The sequence below is a fragment of the Osmerus mordax genome, chromosome 9 (assembly GCF_038355195.1).
Source record: "Osmerus mordax isolate fOsmMor3 chromosome 9, fOsmMor3.pri, whole genome shotgun sequence".
Taxonomy (NCBI): Eukaryota; Metazoa; Chordata; class Actinopteri; order Osmeriformes; family Osmeridae; genus Osmerus; species Osmerus mordax.
Window position 1 is genome coordinate 3,493,468 of NC_090058.1, and position 18,448 is coordinate 3,511,915.

General features: G+C 44.8%; 3 protein-coding genes across 4 annotated transcripts; 2 read left to right on the plus strand and 1 right to left on the minus strand.

The window, feature by feature from the left end:
* Nucleotides 1-797: 797 nt before the first annotated feature.
* On the plus strand, nucleotides 798-9,613 carry ncmap (non-compact myelin associated protein). 2 transcript variants are annotated; one of them, XM_067242629.1, is made up of 5 exons: nucleotides 798-1,174; nucleotides 6,205-6,444; nucleotides 7,584-7,696; nucleotides 8,229-8,313; nucleotides 8,703-9,613. In XM_067242629.1, the coding sequence occupies exons 2-5, from the start codon at nucleotides 6,362-6,364 to the stop codon at nucleotides 9,013-9,015; spliced, it is 594 nt and encodes a 197-aa protein (XP_067098730.1). In that variant the 5' UTR covers nucleotides 798-1,174; nucleotides 6,205-6,361; the 3' UTR covers nucleotides 9,016-9,613. The 2 variants fall into 2 exon arrangements, with proteins under 2 accessions (XP_067098730.1, XP_067098731.1); XM_067242630.1 differs by lacking the exon at nucleotides 6,205-6,444 and having other exon boundaries at nucleotides 800-1,174.
* A 339-nt stretch (nucleotides 9,614-9,952) lies between these two features.
* Nucleotides 9,953-11,953, plus strand: tmem234 (transmembrane protein 234). The gene is made up of 5 exons (XM_067242631.1): nucleotides 9,953-9,969; nucleotides 10,335-10,486; nucleotides 10,570-10,636; nucleotides 10,771-10,863; nucleotides 11,020-11,953. The coding sequence occupies exons 1-5, from the start codon at nucleotides 9,957-9,959 to the stop codon at nucleotides 11,130-11,132; spliced, it is 438 nt and encodes a 145-aa protein (XP_067098732.1). The 5' UTR covers nucleotides 9,953-9,956; the 3' UTR covers nucleotides 11,133-11,953.
* Nucleotides 11,954-12,025: 72 nt separating this feature from the next.
* dcdc2b (doublecortin domain containing 2B) lies at nucleotides 12,026-18,200 on the minus strand. The gene is made up of 15 exons (XM_067242614.1): nucleotides 17,663-18,200; nucleotides 17,353-17,407; nucleotides 15,702-15,772; nucleotides 15,409-15,540; nucleotides 14,926-15,060; nucleotides 14,758-14,797; nucleotides 14,585-14,650; nucleotides 14,236-14,404; nucleotides 13,894-14,003; nucleotides 13,741-13,812; nucleotides 13,506-13,577; nucleotides 13,011-13,400; nucleotides 12,842-12,916; nucleotides 12,653-12,751; nucleotides 12,026-12,556 (listed from the first exon to the last, which is right to left on the minus strand). Exons 1-15 carry the CDS (start codon nucleotides 17,947-17,949, stop codon nucleotides 12,443-12,445), a joined length of 1,887 nt encoding a protein of 628 aa, XP_067098715.1. The 5' UTR covers nucleotides 17,950-18,200; the 3' UTR covers nucleotides 12,026-12,442.
* Between the last annotated feature and the right edge of the window lie 248 nt (nucleotides 18,201-18,448).

Genomic DNA, 18,448 nt, shown 5'->3' on the forward strand with positions numbered 1-18,448 from the left:
ACTATACACTTGCACGCTCACACACAGACACAGATTATTTGCATGCCTATAACGCACCGTAAATGGGCAGTAATGATTTTTTCTTCCTTGCCTAAGCAAATGTAGATCCACACACGCATGTATACACCTGACCACACCCTCTGGGATGGGATTTTAGGATGCCTTTGAGAACTCTTGATGAGAACGACTGTACTCAGTTGTGAGACAGACAGACATAATAGAGACCACCACATACAGTACTGATCACAGGGTCGCAGGGGAGCAGAGAAGAGCAGAGAAGGTGAGTAGAGCAGGAGAGTAGAGTAGAGCAGCAGGGTAGAGTAGAGCATATTAGGACAGGACAGTAGAAGAGTAGAGAAGAGTAGAGTAGAGCAAAGCAGAGCAGAGCAGAGGAGAGTAGAGGAGAGTAGAGCAGAGCAGAGTAGAGTAGAGTAGAGTAGAGCAGAGCAGAGTAGAGCAGAGCAGAGGAGAGCAGAGGAGAGTAGAGGAGAGTAGAGCAGAGCAGAGCAGAGCAGAGTAGAGTAGAGTAGAGCAGCACTAGAGCAGTGCTTCATTGTAATGGGAAAGAACAGAACGCCCAGGAGGCAGGAGGACCTGAAAAACCAGCTGCAGTGAATTACTCTTACCCAGCCACAACACAGAGAGAGAGAGAGAGATAGAGAGAGGGGGAGAGAGACAGAGATAGAGAGAGAGGGGGAGAGAGACAGAGAGAGAGAGAGAGAGAGAGAGAGAGAGAGAGGGGGGGAGAGAGAGAGATAGAGAGAGAGGGGGAGAGAGAGAGATACAGAGAGAGAGAGAGGGGGAGGGAGAGAGAGAGAGAGAGAGGGAGGGAGAAAGAGAGACAGACAGTGAGAGGGAAAAGGACTAAGAGAAAGAGAGTGCGAGAGACTGATATCACACAGCCCTCCCTCCTTCACACACGCCACCAGAGAACCAGCAACTCGGCGCTTCGGTTTTCTTGTACCTATCGTTCTCGTCCGTCGGTCTCTCCCCGGCCCTTGGAATACCTGGGAAGAAAACCTGTTCCTCCCCGTTGCCTCCACAGACCCCTCCCCCAGCCCGGTGGACCCTGACAGAGGCAGAGACATGGACTATGCCCCCCTTGGGTGAGGGCGCGGGGGCCAGGTGCTGCTGAGTCCGGGACGGGATCCGAGAGTTGCTCAAGGACAGTTAGGTGAGCCCCTCTGCTGCTCTTTAACGCCTTCTCTTCTTTCTCTCCTTCTCTCTTCTCTAGTCTCCCCTGACCAGAAACTCTTGTTATTGTTGTTGTTGTTGTCGACCCCCTCAGACTAGGTGTTGGTAGAAGGGGGTGGGGGGGTTGTTGACAGGGGAGACTCAGGTGAAGAGGAATAGCTGACATTCCAGGGAACTCTCCGATATCGTATCCACCACTACTATTGTGCCGCATAAAGGTCATATGGCTGGAATTCATTTTGAATTCCTTCCTTCCTCCCTCTCTCTTTCTCCCTCTCTCTTTCTATCTTCCTTTATCTCTCTCCCTCTCTGTGGCTGTGTTTGTGGAGTGATATTTGGAATTGGAATTGAGATTGGGTTAAATGTTTACGACAGGCTGGACTAGGGTGATGAACCTACTTTTCCTGAACAGCATTGTTAGTCTTAAATCATGTTCATGAATTTCTAAATAGTTTTTATTTTATTTACTATATTTTACTTTTGAATACTAATCATATTTTAATACTTATTCAAATATATAGACATCACTTATGATCATGCCTTCATTGCCATCTGAATTCTGGTTTGTTTAACATATGACATGGCAACACACGTAACTTGGTCTTCCTGTGAAAATAATACGTCTAGACTCCAAAACTCCTGATAAAATTCAGCTTGTGGCAAGTTGATGTGCTCCTCTCAGGAGGTTCCCACAGGGTTCCACTTGCTATAAGGTCAAACAAGGCACTTGAAAAGGTGTAAGGGCTTTGTGAAATGAGTCAGTAGAATAATTATGATGATTAATAACATTCTCTGGTGTGTCTCCCTGCATTTTGTGTTGCAGTTCTATAAATATCCTTGGTGAAAGACAAGGTGCTTGGAACAAAGTACTATGAGATCAATGTGCCCACTTAGTGCAGAAATTCTGTACATAGTTCATACATGTACTGTCAAACAGGTAAACTGCTTATTTATTTTTTATTAGGAACAGAAATCTGAAAGTTACAAAGTTTGTCAACACTTTTCCTTAAGACCATTCTTTACAAGTCACACATTTTATTACTGTTTAGTTAATAGTTGGTATAGAGTGTTGCCGTTTCACTTACCTGTGTGACAGGCCTGTTTGACAGACAGTCTGCTCATTGACGTAATACCTGCTCACCCCCAGAAGAGAAGTGGAACTAACAGGTGCAGCTGCAGTGTGCAGCTGACCTCTCTTTGATTGACTGCTTCAATATTGACTCATGTCTTCATTTGATTTAGGGATGCACATGACTTCAGGAGTGTGTGTGTATGTGTGTCTGCAATGTCAGTGTGTCTCTGTGTGTGTTTGTGTCTGTCCGTTCCTTTGTGTGTGTCTGTGTGTAACCAAAGTTAACAAGCATGAGTTTTTCATGAGAAGAGGAAACCATATTGTTCCTGAGATTAACAGTCCATTCTCAGGAGAGACCAATAAAGCTGTTTCTGTTTGCTGAGGGAAGTGGGGAGGATATTGAAATGGTACCAAAGTCAGATTCTGGTAGATAGAACATCAAACACTGGCTGAAACAGTGAGAGTTGGACAGGTTGCTTAGCGCTACGCTCATATTTTATTGTATATTTAATTTAATTCTAATCCCACTTAGTACTGCTACTTTATGTACCCTTAGTATAGATAGTCCACATATTTAAATATTAGGTCCCTATATGTTTATTGTATGCACCTTCCTGCCAAAGCAAATTCCTTGTCTGTGCAAACTTTCATGGCGAATAAATCCCATTCTGATTCTGATTCTGATTCGGGTAATGGCTGGCTAATGGCTCAATGGCTCAACATTGTCAACTTAAAGCTACATTCTCTTTTTTTTCTCAAACAGTATTGTTGTATCAACATTTATTCTTCAGCTCCAATACCACATCCCTATTGCGTGTGTGACTAACCTGGGAAAATACAAGAAAGTATTTGCTTATCAATACCTGTCACCTCTGCAAATACCAAACATGATAGATAAGTCATTAGTATTATGAGGCTCTTAATGTTGAGTCAACAGGAGAGATGTGGTTGTGTAATATTTGCGATGGTGAAGTAAAACCCGCAGCAAGAGAACTGCATAAGGAGACAGATGTGTCTATTAAGTTTATTATTCACCATCTGTTTCTCAAATAAAAAAATAGACTAGTTGTGGAGTTTGCTGCTCTAAAGGAGTTCCAAATTAAATATAATCAAATTATTATATTTGTTCCCTTCATCGCCAGAACATTGTGACCTCCATTTTGAGTGAAAGGCATACTGCTATACAAAGGTCCTGATTGACTGAGCTCAGCCTATGAAACACACCTTTGTCCTTCCCTGGCCACCTGAAGTCTTTCTTAGTCATTTTATCTGGTTTGAGCTTTTTTCTGTCTATTCGGGGGGAAAGTCTATCTCCAATCTATCTGTTGTCAAATCTCTAACACCCCTCTAATGAATCTTCCTGTCGTCTACGGCAGATATTCCCAAATTGTGGGCCATGGCCCATTACTGTTCCCTGAGGGTAATGTAGTGGGCCACCGAACCAATGAAAACTAAAATATAAAAAATGAATTAATATCAACATATTTATATATACTGTTGGTAAATTATTATAACAATTATTTTACATTTCAAAATGACATTTTGAATTCAAAATTCAATCCGAAAAGTTTCTAAAGGTTGAAAAAATATTTTCGAAAAGGTTTCTAAAGGTTAGAAAAAAGGTTTGAAAAAAGGTTTTGAAAATAACGTTTCCAAAGGTTTGAAAAATATTTTCAACAAAAAATTTCAAAAGGTTGAAAATATATTTGCCCTGTTTTTTCAAAAATAGGTTTGCATCATCGAGGAGTACTTGATGAGGACTCTAAACTCTACTGTACTCTATTGTACTCTGCTCTGCTTTACTCTACTCTGTTTTAGGCTTCTCTGTTCTCCTCTCCTCATCTCTCCTTTCACTTAGTGTGATTTTTAATTTTTTTAGTTTCAAAGGTTGAACAAATATTTTCAAAAGTTTCTTAATATTTAGAAAAAAACATTTAGATAAAATGTTTAAAAATTTCTTCTTTTTTTTTTAAGAAAACATTTCTAAAGGTTTGAAAAAAAATTCAACAACACGTTCTGAAAGGTAAAACAAATATTTTTGAAAAAAGGTTTTGAAAAGTTGAAAGAATATTAGCGATTTTTCCCCAAAATAGGTTTGCATCATTGATGAGTACTTTATGAGGACTCTACTAAACTCTACTGTACTCAATTTCAGGGCTCGCAACTAACTTTTTTCCAGGACCGTCCCAAAGTGCAAAATGAACAGCCCCAAACTAAACTTGACCTGTCGTCCTGCAGTTGCCCAAAAGGCTGTGTTGAACAGTCCCCTACATCTTTTTCATTGGGACTGTCTGTCTCTATTCATCTAGTCAGGACGGGACGCCGTTCATTTCGAGCCTTGTTTGTAGGAACCCTGGACAAAATAAGATGAACCAGAATCTGCTGTTAATTGGACCATAGAAAATATTGGTGCTTTTTTAAACTACCTGTGAGAAACCAGCCTTTAATTTGTGTGAGATTCTGGGCGTTTGTCTCGTGTATTGAACTGCTTGGACAAATGATGCAGTCTTTCAATTCCATGACATCAGCAGAAACAGGTTTGTTTGACTTGTTGTTCTGCGACTATTTGGAATTGGATTAGATTAGTCAGAAGTATTGTCCTGTCATGAACTAATGACCTACCTAGTTCTATCAGCATTGACATAACACTTATTTAGGGGATTGTATTCACAGGGGCTGTAATAATGCAAACAATATTGCTTGGCTTTTGATCTTGTTTAAGTCTCTCTGTGTATAGCTGAGACCTATTTTTCTTCCCCCTCTGTCTCTCTTCATCTCTCTCTTTCTCCTTGTCTCCCTTCAATACATATATACAGTGCATTCATACATACATACATTAACACGTGTCAGATTATTTAACCCTTGTGCTGCCTTCGGGTCACATGACACAACGGTTCACATCGTTGTGTCATGTGATTATGTCCACAGAGTAATGCTCGTGCTTGTGTACATTTACATTTAGTCATTTAGCAGATGCTCTTATCCAGAGCGACTTACAGTAAGTACAGGGACATTCCCCCTGAGGCAAGTAGGGTGAAGTGCCTTGCCCATGGACATAACGTCAGTTGGCATGACCGGGAATCGAACTGGCAACCTTCGGATGACTAGCCCGATTCCCTCACCACTCAGCCACCTGACTCCCCCATTTACCCAATTTTACCCTATACAAATAAAAAGCATTTTCTTTTAACCTTCGCGATGTGAGGGGTCTGAGACAGCCCGACGGTTAAAAGAAAATGCTTCACTTTGTTTTTGACCTGAAGATAACACAAGGGTTAAAGTAATCTGTTTACTTGTAATGTTGCTGACTTTCACTCTTAACCCTTGTGTTATCTTCGGGTCATTCTGACCCATCAGTCATTGTGACCCACCGCCGTATTGCGACAGATTTACCGCATACAAAGACAAAGTGAAGCATTTTTATTTTAACAGCTAGGCTGTCTCAGACCCCCCACATTGCAAAGGTTAAAAGAAAAGTATTTTAATTTGTTTTTGTATTGGGTAAAATTGGGTAAACACAACGATGGTTCGTTATGAACCTTTGGGTCATGTGACCCGAAGGCAGCACGAGGGTTAATCTGTGTGCGCTTGATTCAGTTATCTGCCTCCTCTGTGTGTGTGTGTGTGTGTGCGCGTGTGTGTGTGTGTGTGCGCGTGTGTGTGTGTGTGTGTGTGCGCGTGCGTGTGTGTGTGTGTGTGTGTGCGCGTGCGTGTGTGTGTTGACTGCCCGGGCAGCAGCTACACGTAACTGTACAGAGAATGATCTTCCGTGTTCCAAGGTTTTCAGCTTTTTATAGCTGATGCAAATGTTGTTCCTTTTTGAAACCCCTGCTCTGATTGTATTGAGCTCCCAGTTGGTTAAGAGACACTACTGTGACACAGTATGTGTGTGTGTGCTTGTGAGTGTGTATTAATTTGTGTGTGTATGTGTCTTCCAGTCTACGCTGCATTCAGGAGCCTGTCTCCTCCTGAGGCTACTGTCCTGGGTGTGGCATATACAGCGTCTGCATCTGTGTAGATTTATGCTCCATCTCTGACTCATACCCCAGGAGAGATGGGATCAATGAAAAGATTCCCTCCAGAGCAGACGAGAGAATGAGTCAAGCCCACACATGCTCCGAATGTCGCTGCCATGCATTGCATGTAAATCCATGTAATCACATCTTCGATGTCTACATGTAAGTCCCCAGCTAGACAGGAAGCTCATCGGCCTTGACTGACATCCCACGAGCCTTGGTTCCTCCCTCAGACTGATCTCCCTCCCTCCTCAGCGCTGTTCCTACTTGGTAGTATTCTCATCATTTGTTCCATACTTGAGACACACAGGCTGTGTTTTTCCTGACTACATTACATTTTACATTTAGTCATTTAGCAGACGCTCTTATCCAGAGTGACTTACAAGTACAGGGCACATTCCCCCCGAGGCAAGTAGGGTGAAGTGCCTTGACCAAGGACACAACCTCATTTGTCACGGCCGGGAATCGAACCAGCAACCTTCTGATTACTAGCCCAATTCCCTAACCACTCAGCCACCTGACTCCCTACAGACTAGACCAACACCGGCCCTGAGAAGACATAGATTTTCCAGAGCCTCAGCAACACTTGTGTTTACTGAGTGATCAAAACCGACAATGGCTGATAAGAAACAAACAGTAGACCATTTCATCGAGTAGTAAACTGCAGGTGCACAGCTGCCCCTTCAGAAGACTGGGAGGTAGGCTTCTAAGGAACACACTGTACCAGATCATCTGATCCACTGGGTTGGCCTAAACTCAGACAGCAGGGGTGGTTTGGACACTGTTTCCAGTGCCTGGGGCAGTGTGCCAGACCAAATGCTGACATAAGATGTCTTCTTGGTCTAATGGTAAAGCTTATAGTTTGGCGACCAGGAAACCAGGGCTCCAAGCAGAACATCTAGGTTAGGTTTCTGTGAATCCATCTGGCTTTTCAACTGTGTTAAGTCATCCCATTCGCTTGCATTGTATTGCTCTACGTACACTGTATAGTTCTCTTTTCTCTCTATAGTTCGATAGTTAGTTCTCTTTTCTCTTTGCCTATGTGTCCCTTTATCTGTTTTCCCTTTGATCTCTCTTATTTTAATCTAACTTCCTTTCGTCTCTCTTCCTCCGACAGAGTAGAAGAGAGAGGGAAGCAGGGGTAGAGGATGGGTGCTCAAGAGAATGAATCGAATTCTCTTACTTTTCCCCCTGTCGTACCTGTCAGACGACACCTTGGCAGAAGCACAGCTGGTCAGGAGTCAGAGCTGAAGGAATGTGTGAATACAACTGACCAAGGATCTTTGTCGTATTACTTGTAGGGTACTGCTGAAGATGCAAACTTCAACTGTCCTACCTACTGTGACCAACCACACGACAGTGTTCTCCAACGTCACCTTCACCACCAAGTCCCAAGAACAAATCCTCACCCAGAGTAAGTCATTGGTGTGTGAGCGTGAGTCTGACTGCGCACCTGAATACCTGTAGGTGTGTTTGTGGATGTCTTGACCTATTTCTCCAACACCTGAAAATCAAACTTAGATCTTCCACCAAGTGGTTAAACAACCCCGCCCCCTCCCCCCCCCCGCCCCTAAAAGAAAACATCCCCTCACGTACGCTCACCCTGACCCATGGATGTTGAAATCAATATGCTATTATGACTGTAGTTAAGATAAGCAGGACTTGTATAATATAACGCCCCTGTGCGTCACAGCCTCTAATCAAGATGTACTGCGAGGGAGTGCCATCTGTTAACCCTTTTACTGACACAGGAACTGACAGACCCCTGTTCATATTTAGTCATTTAGCAGACGCTTTTATCCAGAGCGACTGCAGCAAAGTTTGTCAGCTGTAATTAGATTCTGTGTGGTATTATTTCTGATTGTTTCCCCCTGGTTCTTTCTCTCTCTCTCTCTCTTTCTCTCTCTCTCTTTCTCTCTCTCTCTCTCTCTCTACCATGTTCTCAGGCTCTGGGGCCATGATTGCTGTCATCGTCATAGGAATCATCATAATTCTCGCCATTCTACTTGTCATCCTGAAGACCTACAACAGGTCAGGCAGCATTCTTTATAGACAAGCCTCTCTGAGCAGGTGCTGGAGGTCAGGGTTAGGGATGATCAGGCACCCTTTCCTGCAGACAAGTTTCTCAAAGGACGAGGTGCAGTAGCCTATAGACTGCTTTATATAGGAGGTGTGTTGGGTCAGTCCATTCACTTACACATAGTTAGCTGGTATCTAATGTCACTTGTTTATGACACTTGTGACGGGGTTTGTAACACTTCTGGCAGTATCTCCCGTCCTGACCTGAGAAGCTGTATCATGAAAAATATATCCATTGTCCCTATCCTGTACAGTTCATCAATCAACACAAAAGTTATTCATGATATCATGCATAGTATACACAGTCCAAATCAAGGTGCTTGTATTCTCTGCACCCCTAGGCGGACTCATGCTGCCAGAGTAATGGGTGGAAGCTCCAAGCCCCGGCAGAAAAAGATGTCCTCTTCCACTGTCCAGACCAGCATGGCAAACGGCAACCTGAGAGGTGGTTCCGCCATGCGCGACATCGCTCTCGCTAACCGTGCCACAGAAAATGCTTTCCGTATTCCTCGGGTCGACCTTTACAGCATGGACACCCACAACATGGAAAACCAAGGCAGCACAGACAGTGTCAACAATTCAGAGCAGGTCAGCACGATCAGCAGCTCCACTGTGATCACCATACACGACATCCCTTCGTTGGGAAACACATAGCGGCCCGGCCGAGGACTAACCAGGGAACAGGATATCTACGACGGCAACTTCACGCTGGGAAACAAAAGACAACATGAACAAAACAGTGTCGTCAGAAGACAAGGAGGCAATGAGAGATGTTATATCCAAGCAGAGCTGGATGGATTCTCTCTGTAAACGTACACTATTGTTCTGTTGATCATAGTGTTGGGATCATGAAAGCCTGTGTATGCATGTCAACTGTGCCAACTACCAGCAGCTCTGCAAATTTGCCAGTGATGGGGAAGTGTGTGTGTGGTTGCGTGTGAGTGTGTGTCTGTGTGTGTGGTTGTGTGTGGTTGAGAATGGCCCAAGGGCCCCAAGACCAACGTTTAATAAAAATGTATATTTTTTAAATGTTAAACATCACAGTGTTTAAGACCATGATATACTCTGTAAATGTGTGTTCTTAACCCTGTGGATCTTATCTGCAGATACTGTAATTATGATTAAATTAAACCTGTTGAATTTGATATCAAAGGATTTTGCACTTTGCACACACCTTGTTCTGTATTTGTTATGTTTTGTGGTTCTTTCATTGCAACTAAAATTGACAAATAAACGTTATAATTTGTAGCTATGCATGTGTGGTACATTGTGTGTAGATTTCCAATTGTAGTGACCGTTGAGAGGAGTGAAACGTTAATTCCGAGGATATGGCGCCCTCCGCTGGTAGAATTGTGAACTGGAAAAGTAAGGCTGCATTCAAGATCATGGTTTTCAGCAATAGCTTAAGGACGACATTTTATACAAATAGAAAACTAACTTGATTGTGAATTTTCAAAGCCTGATTACACGTTTACTTTATTTGCATACACACATATAATCTTGCAAATATTTGATATTCGGTACAACTCTGTGGCCGACATCGGCGAACTATTTACGTGACTAATACGTAATGCAGCTTAGTATCGGTGTTTACAATGGTGTCGTTGGGTAAGTAGCACAAGTGCGAAGACAAGCTAGTTGACTAGCAAACTGTTTTTTCAAATTTAGCCGTATCTTAATTTTGTACCAGTGCTGCAAGTTATCCGTATACAGTATACAACGTAAGGAAGGAATTTTATAATCTGTATCGAGATGTAAACGACGATGAATGAACACGAAGTTGTTCTTCAAAACACTTCCGGAACTTCAACTAAAATCATTGCTATATTCAACGTCAATTTAGCTAGCTAAACGATCGTATAGGCTATCACACACAGTGCTGTGTAGAATTGACAGAAACTATCGGGAAACGCTCCAATAGTGAATGAAAGCAGGGATTTCTAGCAGGCTAGTTTAATGTTCCTCTCTTGCAGTGGAGGTAATGTGTCTGGTGCTGGTCGCAGTGTTGTGGGGTTGCACCAACCCGTTCCTGAAGAGAGGCACCGAAGGAATAGAACATGTCAAAGAGAGCAGTAAACTTCTTCAGTTCATGGCAGAAATCAAGTTCTTGTTTCTAAATGTCAAGGTAAACTCACACCTGTACACGCTTAAGCACACGTACACGCACTCACAGCAACTTGTCTGTAACATGTTATACTCTGTCCCCAGTACCTTATCCCGTTCCTGCTGAATCAGATGGGCTCGGTGGTCTATTACTTCACTCTGGCTACAACAGGTGAGCACAGAGAACTCAAGAGTTGTCAAATGGAAAGTCGGCCTTACGTTACTTAACCATGAACAGAGTTCAGGCTTCAGTTTGCAGACACAAACCGACTACATCTTCCTCCCTCTCCTCTTCCTCTCCTCCAGACATGTCCCTGGCGGTACCGGTGGCCAACTCCCTTACCTTCGTCTTCACCCTCCTCACAGGAAAACTGCTGGGCGAGGAGTTTGGTGGCAAAAGTAAGTATGTGGTCTTCACGATGCCACTAAAGTCCCTGAATTGATCACTAAATAGTTTGAATGTTGTCTTTGAGATTCTTCACACATTTTACATTCCCTCTCTCTTTCTCTCCCCCTCCATCTCTCTCTAACACCCCTCCCTCTGACTGTTCCAAGGGGAGGTAGCTGGGATGATTCTCACCATGACTGGCATCACTGTGTGTGTATTCAGCTCTATTACTGAGGCCAAGATGACACAACAGCAGAACATCACAGACACCTCACCCTAATGTACACGCACACACACACACAAAAACCTATGTTCAAACACACACGACCCCACACCCTAAAACCGTCCATCCGGACCTTTCTATTTCTCTCTACTATAGGCGGTGTTAATACAGTTGACTGTGTTTTTCCAAGGACCAAATTATGATACTGTTAAGACATGCTTGTTTAGAAGCTCTACACATGGGTTTGTTTCTTAACGAGGCGTCCATATTGTAGATAAGTATCTAAGGCTAGGCTTCATCTCCTCCTAGTTTGTGTGTATGTGTGTGTGCGTGTGTGTGCGCGTGTGTGTGCGCGTGTGTGTGTGCGTGCGTGCGTGCGTGTATCAGCAGAAGCCAACAGAGCTGGCTAGTCCAGTGTCGAAGAGGAGAGACTGAGTGAATGTGGTTGGCCCCAGGCTGACATGTGCATGCACAGCACAGTGCTCAGCTCCCACGGAGGAGGAAGCAGCGAGGGGCCTGCCGGGGTTCAGACAGGGTTCAGCCCTACATACAGATTTATGACTCATCCATAGAATGGACCAATGACCTCCCAAAACACTACCCCTTCTCTGGCCTTTCTGAGCAGAGCCTATACAAGCACTGTGTAGAGGACAGCGTGCGGGCAGGGAACAGACCGGGCACTGTAGAATTGCTTCTCAGACGGTTACCTGGTGAATGTTGTGTGTATTTGTTGCACTGGGGACCAACAACGATAACATCTAGAAATACTTTTATTTTCAGACCAAATACTTTGTCAGTCGGATAGATAAAGTTTCTGCTATTGTATATTGTAAGAACTATTGCAGATACTGTGTTTGAATGAATAAAGTATATTTTGACTAAACATAATTCTTAATATTGTAATGTTTAGATAGATTATGTTGAAATAAACAACATACTCTGTTATTTTTGTATTTGTCTGAAAAGACTATTTTATATTTACATTGTGCCTTGCATTGTAATAAATACAAGGATGCCATTCAATTAGATGTACATTTCATAGTGTCAAAAGTCACAGTTTCTCCTGCAAAATACACAGCAGGTCGTTTTTATCTTGAATATATTCACATTATGGATTATATTTGTTTAAAGTAGCAAAGCAATGAATAAACCATGCTGCTTATACAGTCCTCATTAGTACACAACCTGCGATGTGAATCCTCCCCAGCACCCCGACAACCGGACTGGTCCATTATGGTGTTAGATGGGGGTCACAGAGATTCTCCCGCTGAATGAAACCCCCCAAAATAGAAACCAGCTATGCGGTTTTTCACTGAGTATAAACAGGCTGGAGACATGATCCCTGCTGAGTGAGGGAGGGGTAGATACTATGTTCTCTCCAGCCCCCCCCCCTGGTCTCCACGGACCGTCGTGTCAGCTCCAGAAGCCTGCGATGAAGCTCTTGAGTTTGAAGAGGCCATCTCTCCATGCTCCTGTTCTGCCTGCAGCACCAAGGATGAAAATAACAACATAATTCATTACCTCTGATTGAATGTGTATTGTCTCACGTGCTGAATAACAAGTGTGTTTGTGTGTACCTCTGGAGCTTTGGTGAAAGTCTCTGTGGAAGCCTCTTCTTGAAACGTTGTGATTGCAGATGACTGCTTACGGTTATTGTCTCGTTTCGAAGGTTTTGCCTATTAAAAACAAATATTTTTATTTTCTGCGCTATCTTCAGTGTTACTTACACTGTGCGACAGACCGTGAGACACACAGTTGTTCAGTACCGGATCATCTTTGTCCTCTGTGTGCTGGAGATTTTTGTCACTGAGCCTCTCATTTTTTACTGCGTCTGCTTTTCTCTGTTACAGACAGGAATTCAAAATAAAGGTCACACCAAGGTGCAACATTCAACGTGCATCCTGTGCTTGGAACAGATAAATGTTCTTTGTGTACCTGCGAAGCATCAGTCCTGTCTACGACAGCTTGCTCTCTGTGGACTGGCGGAGGGCTGGGTCTGTCAGGGATGGGGGTATCTCTGTCAAGTGTGGGGCTCTTTCTCTCAGATGTGCGGCTAGCTTTTCCAGGTGTGGGGCTATTTCTCTCAGATGTGCGGCTAGCTTGGTCAGATGTGGGACTATTTCTCTCAGGTGGGGGGCTATTTCTCCTAGGTGTGGGGCTAGCTTTTCCAGATAAGGGGCTAGCTTTGTCAGGTGTGGGGCTGTCTGTCTGAGGCGAGTGGTGGACTTTGTCAGATGAGGAACTGGCTCTGTCGAGTTGGGGGCTTGGTCTCTCAGATGAGTTCACCTGAGGCTCAAGCTGCCTTCTCGTCTTCTCATCGCTTGGCTGGCACAGAAATACAACACGACTGATGATTATGTGGATCAACCATGTACATATCTAGACTTTTAAACACTCCATCAAAAGCAAGTTAGCAGAGATGACACACACCTCCTCTCCGTCCGTTGCTTGGTGCTCAGCTCTTCCGTTCATGGCCTCTGTTAGTGCCATTTCCTTGGGAGACTGCAGATAAGGAATTACAGGTTATTGACCACAATCAAAGTCCCTTTGACATCCTGGTCAGGAAGTTGATGGTGAGTGGATAATGCTGGATCACAGCCCTCCTGGACCACCACCCTTCCACCCCTGTTGTCTGGGGGCGTAGAGGCATATTCATCACACTGACCTGTTGTTTTCTGCCTTTACGAGGTGAGTCTCTCTCTCTGTGTTCCTCTTCCTCAACTGTCTCTGCTACTTGCTAATGGAGAAAGAGACAAGTGGGTGACAGCTCAAGACAAGCACAGCGTGTCCTGCCTGAGGACCAGGAGGATCACTGTACCTGGTCCACAGGGATCTCCACAGTTGTGTTCTCATCCTCCTGCACCTCTTCAGCTCCTTGTAGCTCCTCTCTCCTCCTCCGCACGCCTCCTTTAAACACGCTGGTCTGGACTGCAAACACACACCACATGCATCAAACTACGTGCCGTTCAACCAGATCCTACTTTTTATTAAGAACATTTTATTTATGAGGCAGCATCCTCAGTAATAAAAAAAAGCGACGCCCCTGGTAACATTGTAACTGTTGTGTGTGCGTGTGTGTGTGCATGTGTGTTCGTGTGTGTGTGTGTGTGTGTGTGTGTGTGTGTGTGTGTGGGATGGACAGGACGCAGAGTGTGTTTACCTGCTCCGTCCCTGGGAGGTGGTCTGGGCTGGCCCCTGTTCTTGCGGACCTTGGCTGGTCTGGCGAAGAAGATGGAGGACTCCTCCTTCCCTGACCCCCTGGGGACGGCCTGCTGGGCTGACCTGTCTCCCATCTCATCCCCTGTGGACTTCACTCTCCGCCCGTCCGACTGAAAACAACGACACAGTGTGAAGGGGCCACATTCCTGCCAGGTGGGCTAAATCAAGCGCATAAAACTGTCTGGGAGTTTAAATCAATGAAATGACTAAATTAAGTAACGTATTATAATGCTAATTCCATTGTTAAGCCCATGGGTGGTTTAGGGACTTCAGATCTGTTGGTGTTGTACCTCGGGGGAGTCCAGCAGGGCGGAGTCACTGTATCTGTCCTCAGGCCCGCTGACCACCTTCCTGTTCTGTGTGAAGGATAAAGAGACAGTGTACCACGAGGACCTGTTGCTGTATTCGTAGCAGCCTGTCTGTATGGTGCTGGATCAGACAGAGTGTGGTGAACCAAGCTTACCTCAAGCTTTCTCCGCTGTCTTCTGTGTCCCGGGAAATGTCTGTAAAACAACGGTGAAAAAATATAAACAGGAAAACAAAAAAATGCTGATTTGAAAGTCACAGCTTTGCCTGGCTATGCTTCATTTGATGGATTTCTCTGAGGAACAGAGCAGTACATAGTCACTACCTCTCTGAAGCTTTAGGAACCTGCAGCTCCACATATGGATGTTTCTTGAACCTCTCGGTTCCCACGGCAACATAGTAGTGTCCAGTCTCCAGCTGGTCAGCGGAGGTCAAGGTCTTGCCTTCCAGGGTGCACAACCTAAGGGGTCACAGGTAAGAGGTCACTGAACCATAAACTGTACATCTAATCACATGTCAGTTCAGGGGTAGTTTGATGATTGGGGGGTCATCAACGCTGATGTTCGCTGGGTTGGTCAGTGTGTGTGTGTGTGTGTGCGTCTAGGGAGTCAGGTGGCTGAGCGGTGAGGGAATCGGGCTAGTAATCTGAAGGTTGCCAGTTCGATTCCTGGCCGTGCCAAATGACGTTGTGTCCTTGGGCAAGGCACTTCACCCTACTTGCCTCGGGGGAGAATGTCGTTGTACTTACTGTAAGTCGCTCTGGATAAGAGCGTCTGCTAAATGACTAAATGTAATGTAAATGTCTAACCTGCGCACAGCGCCGGTCCGCAGACTGGCTCTCTCTGTCACCAGGCTGAGGATCTGCTCCAGCTCACGCTGCATGCCCCGTGGGATGATGAAGCGTGAGGGAGGACTCAGCAGATCTCCGTTACGGAACACACTGGACAAGCACAGAGAAGAGACTTGAATTCGAACCTGCTCATGGACAGCTTCTGTATGTACGATACGTGTCATTTTCTTTTTTGCTGTTACTCACTCTGTTAGTGTGTGTGTGTGTGTACCTGCATGGGGATGTGCGTGTGTGCTTTCAAGTGGACTCACTATATGATGCACGGTACAGGTATGTACTTCCTCCACTTGGCTGAGACGTTGGGTCTCTGGGTGACTTTAACCTGGTAGGTACACACAAAGAATTGCCAGTCATGAAACTGTGGATTCAGCTCAACAGGAATGATACAAAAGCTCATTTGATCATAAAAAACTAACAAAAAAAACTTCTGTTTCACAGTGATCAAACTTGATGCGAAACATCAATGGAATCTTACAACAATGACTCAACCCCCCATTCCTAGCGGTACCCATTATCCCTTTTGTATAATCTTAGCGTTGTGACAGCTACACTTGTGTCAGTGAGAAGGCTGTGACCATGGCAACTCGGAGCACTTCAAGTCCTCTCCAGTGATTTGAATGGACAGCTGTCTCTCGCCTCGACCTAAGTGTCCTTCTTGCAGTTACACAACCACAAACTCTCCTGTTCAGCTCTAGTCTGCACAGAACCCCACTCTCATCATGTCATAAATTCACACAGGCTTTGGCCACAATGATACCACACTCTTTGACCACAGGAACAGCAACAAATCAATCAACAACAAAGCTGGACGATAACATCCTACGGCTTCCTCTGTGAAGTAGTGTGGTGTTTGAAGAGGGAGGCAGGCAGGCCTGGGGTAGCTAGTGTAGGGCCGGTAAGGGACCTGCCCAGACATGCTTGGGCCCTGATAACACAGTTTCACCACCGCATGGAGATATTGTTCTGTACACAGAGTGGGACCTGAAATCCTTGCCCCCTGAAGTACAAAACAATGTTAAAACCCCCCCACACACCTCTCACGTGTTAAAGCCACAGCAACCAACAACATAGACCCTACACTCAGCTTAGCCTGTTGGTGGAGAGACTCCTAGGAGACACAATGAAAGTCTACTGTTTCACCTCAGTATTGCTACGTAGCTCTGTGATGGGAGGGTTGAACAGTGTCTCTTCCAGTGTCTGCTAATGTTGTGAGAGTGCTATGGCAGCACCAACAAATACTAACGTCCAGCAGTCCAACGCAAACTCTTGCGGAGCCTTTATCTGTGTCCAGTCAGCCACAAGGCCGTACAGAAAAACATATCTCCTCGCCAAAGTTCTGAAAAAGCCTTGTGGAATATAATAATTCATACAAAACTATTCTTCCTCAGATTCAAGGGCAATGCTAAACCAAAAATAACAATAAGATAAAAGTATAAAGAGGCAAAAAGGCAAATGGAAAAGTAGATTGACATCCAAAATCAATTTCTGAAATCTTTTTCCAAATTTTGTAAGGAAGTACTTAAATGGGTGGATATTTAGAATACAGGTGACAAATGTGTACACAAACCCAAACTGTGACACAAAATACCCATCTCACACCACACGTTTGTTCCACACAGCCACCCTTCATACCATGGTTTCCCAGTTCAAACTGTCAGTTGAAATCAGTCCATGTGTAGGTAAGTGTTGTCAAATGAGTAAGCAAATATTGGGTTTATCTGCAATGGAAAATCTAAGAGCTTATTTTCATATTTGGTTTGGCAGCCGTTCAGGTCCAAGAACATTAAGACCTAATCACCAGTATAGCATTCCAGTGGCGCGTACCTTCAGGGCTGGGCAGGGTTTAATGAGTAATGGACTGAACCATCGACCCCAAAAGAGAGGTGTTCAAATCAAACCTACCTGAGTACCCTCTCCTCGTGCTGCAGGCAGCTTCTTTTGTCCTGAGTTTAAATAACTGCACATAGGAAACAGTCAGCATTACAGGAAGCACACAGGCACCTTGGTTCATGACTATCATCAACTTTGTCCTAAACTGGACATACATCAAATGTAAGACTGACACAATACTTTTGTTCCATTGATAGGTCAGTTGTACAAAAAAATTAAAAAATAGGTTCAGTTTGAACTTTTAACAATACCACTGACTGGGGTTAGTGAAGCAAAGACTCCTAAAAATACCAGAAAGCATAAATACTGAAGACAGACTCACTTCAGTTTCTTAAAGCGCTCGAAGCCGGCAGCCACATACTGCGCTCCGCTCTGCAGGTCGGTCAGGTCCCGGACCCTGGTTCCCTGCCGGGGGGTGTACAGCGTCCTCACGGCCAGCGGCGCCTGGATGTTCTGGGTCACGTCGTTCAGGAAGGCCTCCATTGTGGCTACCTGTCGCTGGTTCACCACGAACCTCCTGCCGCTGTGGAAGGGATCTCCATTCCTGTAGACCACCACACTCTTGACTGGGGGCAGCAGGGCTGTGGAGGTCCCCACACCGGAGGACATCTCCCTGGCTTACTGTTGCTACTGAGACTGGATGGTTCTGGGTCAGCCGGTACCACCTGCCCGAAGCCAGTCTTCAGACCTTGGGCTTGAGCACCCTAGCTGAGATTTTTAGAAGTAGATATAAAGATTCTGAATGCATGGAAAATGTGGCTCAGGTGAAATAGTAAGCTCTGTGCCTGTCTTCGTTGTTGTGGTGGTCTCCCTATCTCGCTCTCTGTTCTGGACTGCTACTCACGCATTTCACTCTCTCTCCCTCTGAGACACACACTCACTACGGCTGTGAGTATTTCCTGGTTGCTATGGCAGCAGGGCCGGCAATGACTGGCTTTGTGGGCCAAACCATCAGCAGCCACGCAACCAAAACAAAGGAGGGAGAGGGGGGCGAGAGAGGATAGAGACTTATAGAGGGGAAAAAAAAGAGAGAGAATGGGGTGAGAGATGTGGCAGGCAGAACAGCAGAGAGAGAGAGGGATTGAAAAATGGGGTCTGTAAGCTGAAT

Excerpts from the sequence above, each read along its gene's own strand:
- ncmap (XM_067242629.1), top strand. The coding sequence starts at position 6,362 with ATGAGTCAAGCCCACACATGCTCCGAATGTCGCTGCCATGCATTGCAT. Across the intron at positions 6,445-7,583 it reads CACATCTTCGATGTCTACAT|GGTACTGCTGAAGATGCAAA; the intron begins GTAAGTCCCCAG and ends TATTACTTGTAG. Across the intron at positions 8,314-8,702 it reads ATCCTGAAGACCTACAACAG|GCGGACTCATGCTGCCAGAG; the intron begins GTCAGGCAGCAT and ends CTGCACCCCTAG.
- tmem234 (XM_067242631.1), top strand. Across the intron at positions 10,487-10,569 it reads TCTTGTTTCTAAATGTCAAG|TACCTTATCCCGTTCCTGCT; the intron begins GTAAACTCACAC and ends CTCTGTCCCCAG. Across the intron at positions 10,864-11,019 it reads CGAGGAGTTTGGTGGCAAAA|GGGAGGTAGCTGGGATGATT; the intron begins GTAAGTATGTGG and ends GACTGTTCCAAG.
- dcdc2b (XM_067242614.1), bottom strand. The coding sequence starts at position 17,949 with ATGTCCTCCGGTGTGGGGACCTCCACAGCCCTGCTGCCCCCAGTCAAG. Across the intron at positions 14,651-14,757 it reads GACAGCGGAGAAAGCTTGAG|AACAGGAAGGTGGTCAGCGG; the intron begins GTAAGCTTGGTT and ends TCCTTCACACAG. Across the intron at positions 13,813-13,893 it reads TGGAGATCCCTGTGGACCAG|CAAGTAGCAGAGACAGTTGA; the intron begins GTACAGTGATCC and ends TTTCTCCATTAG.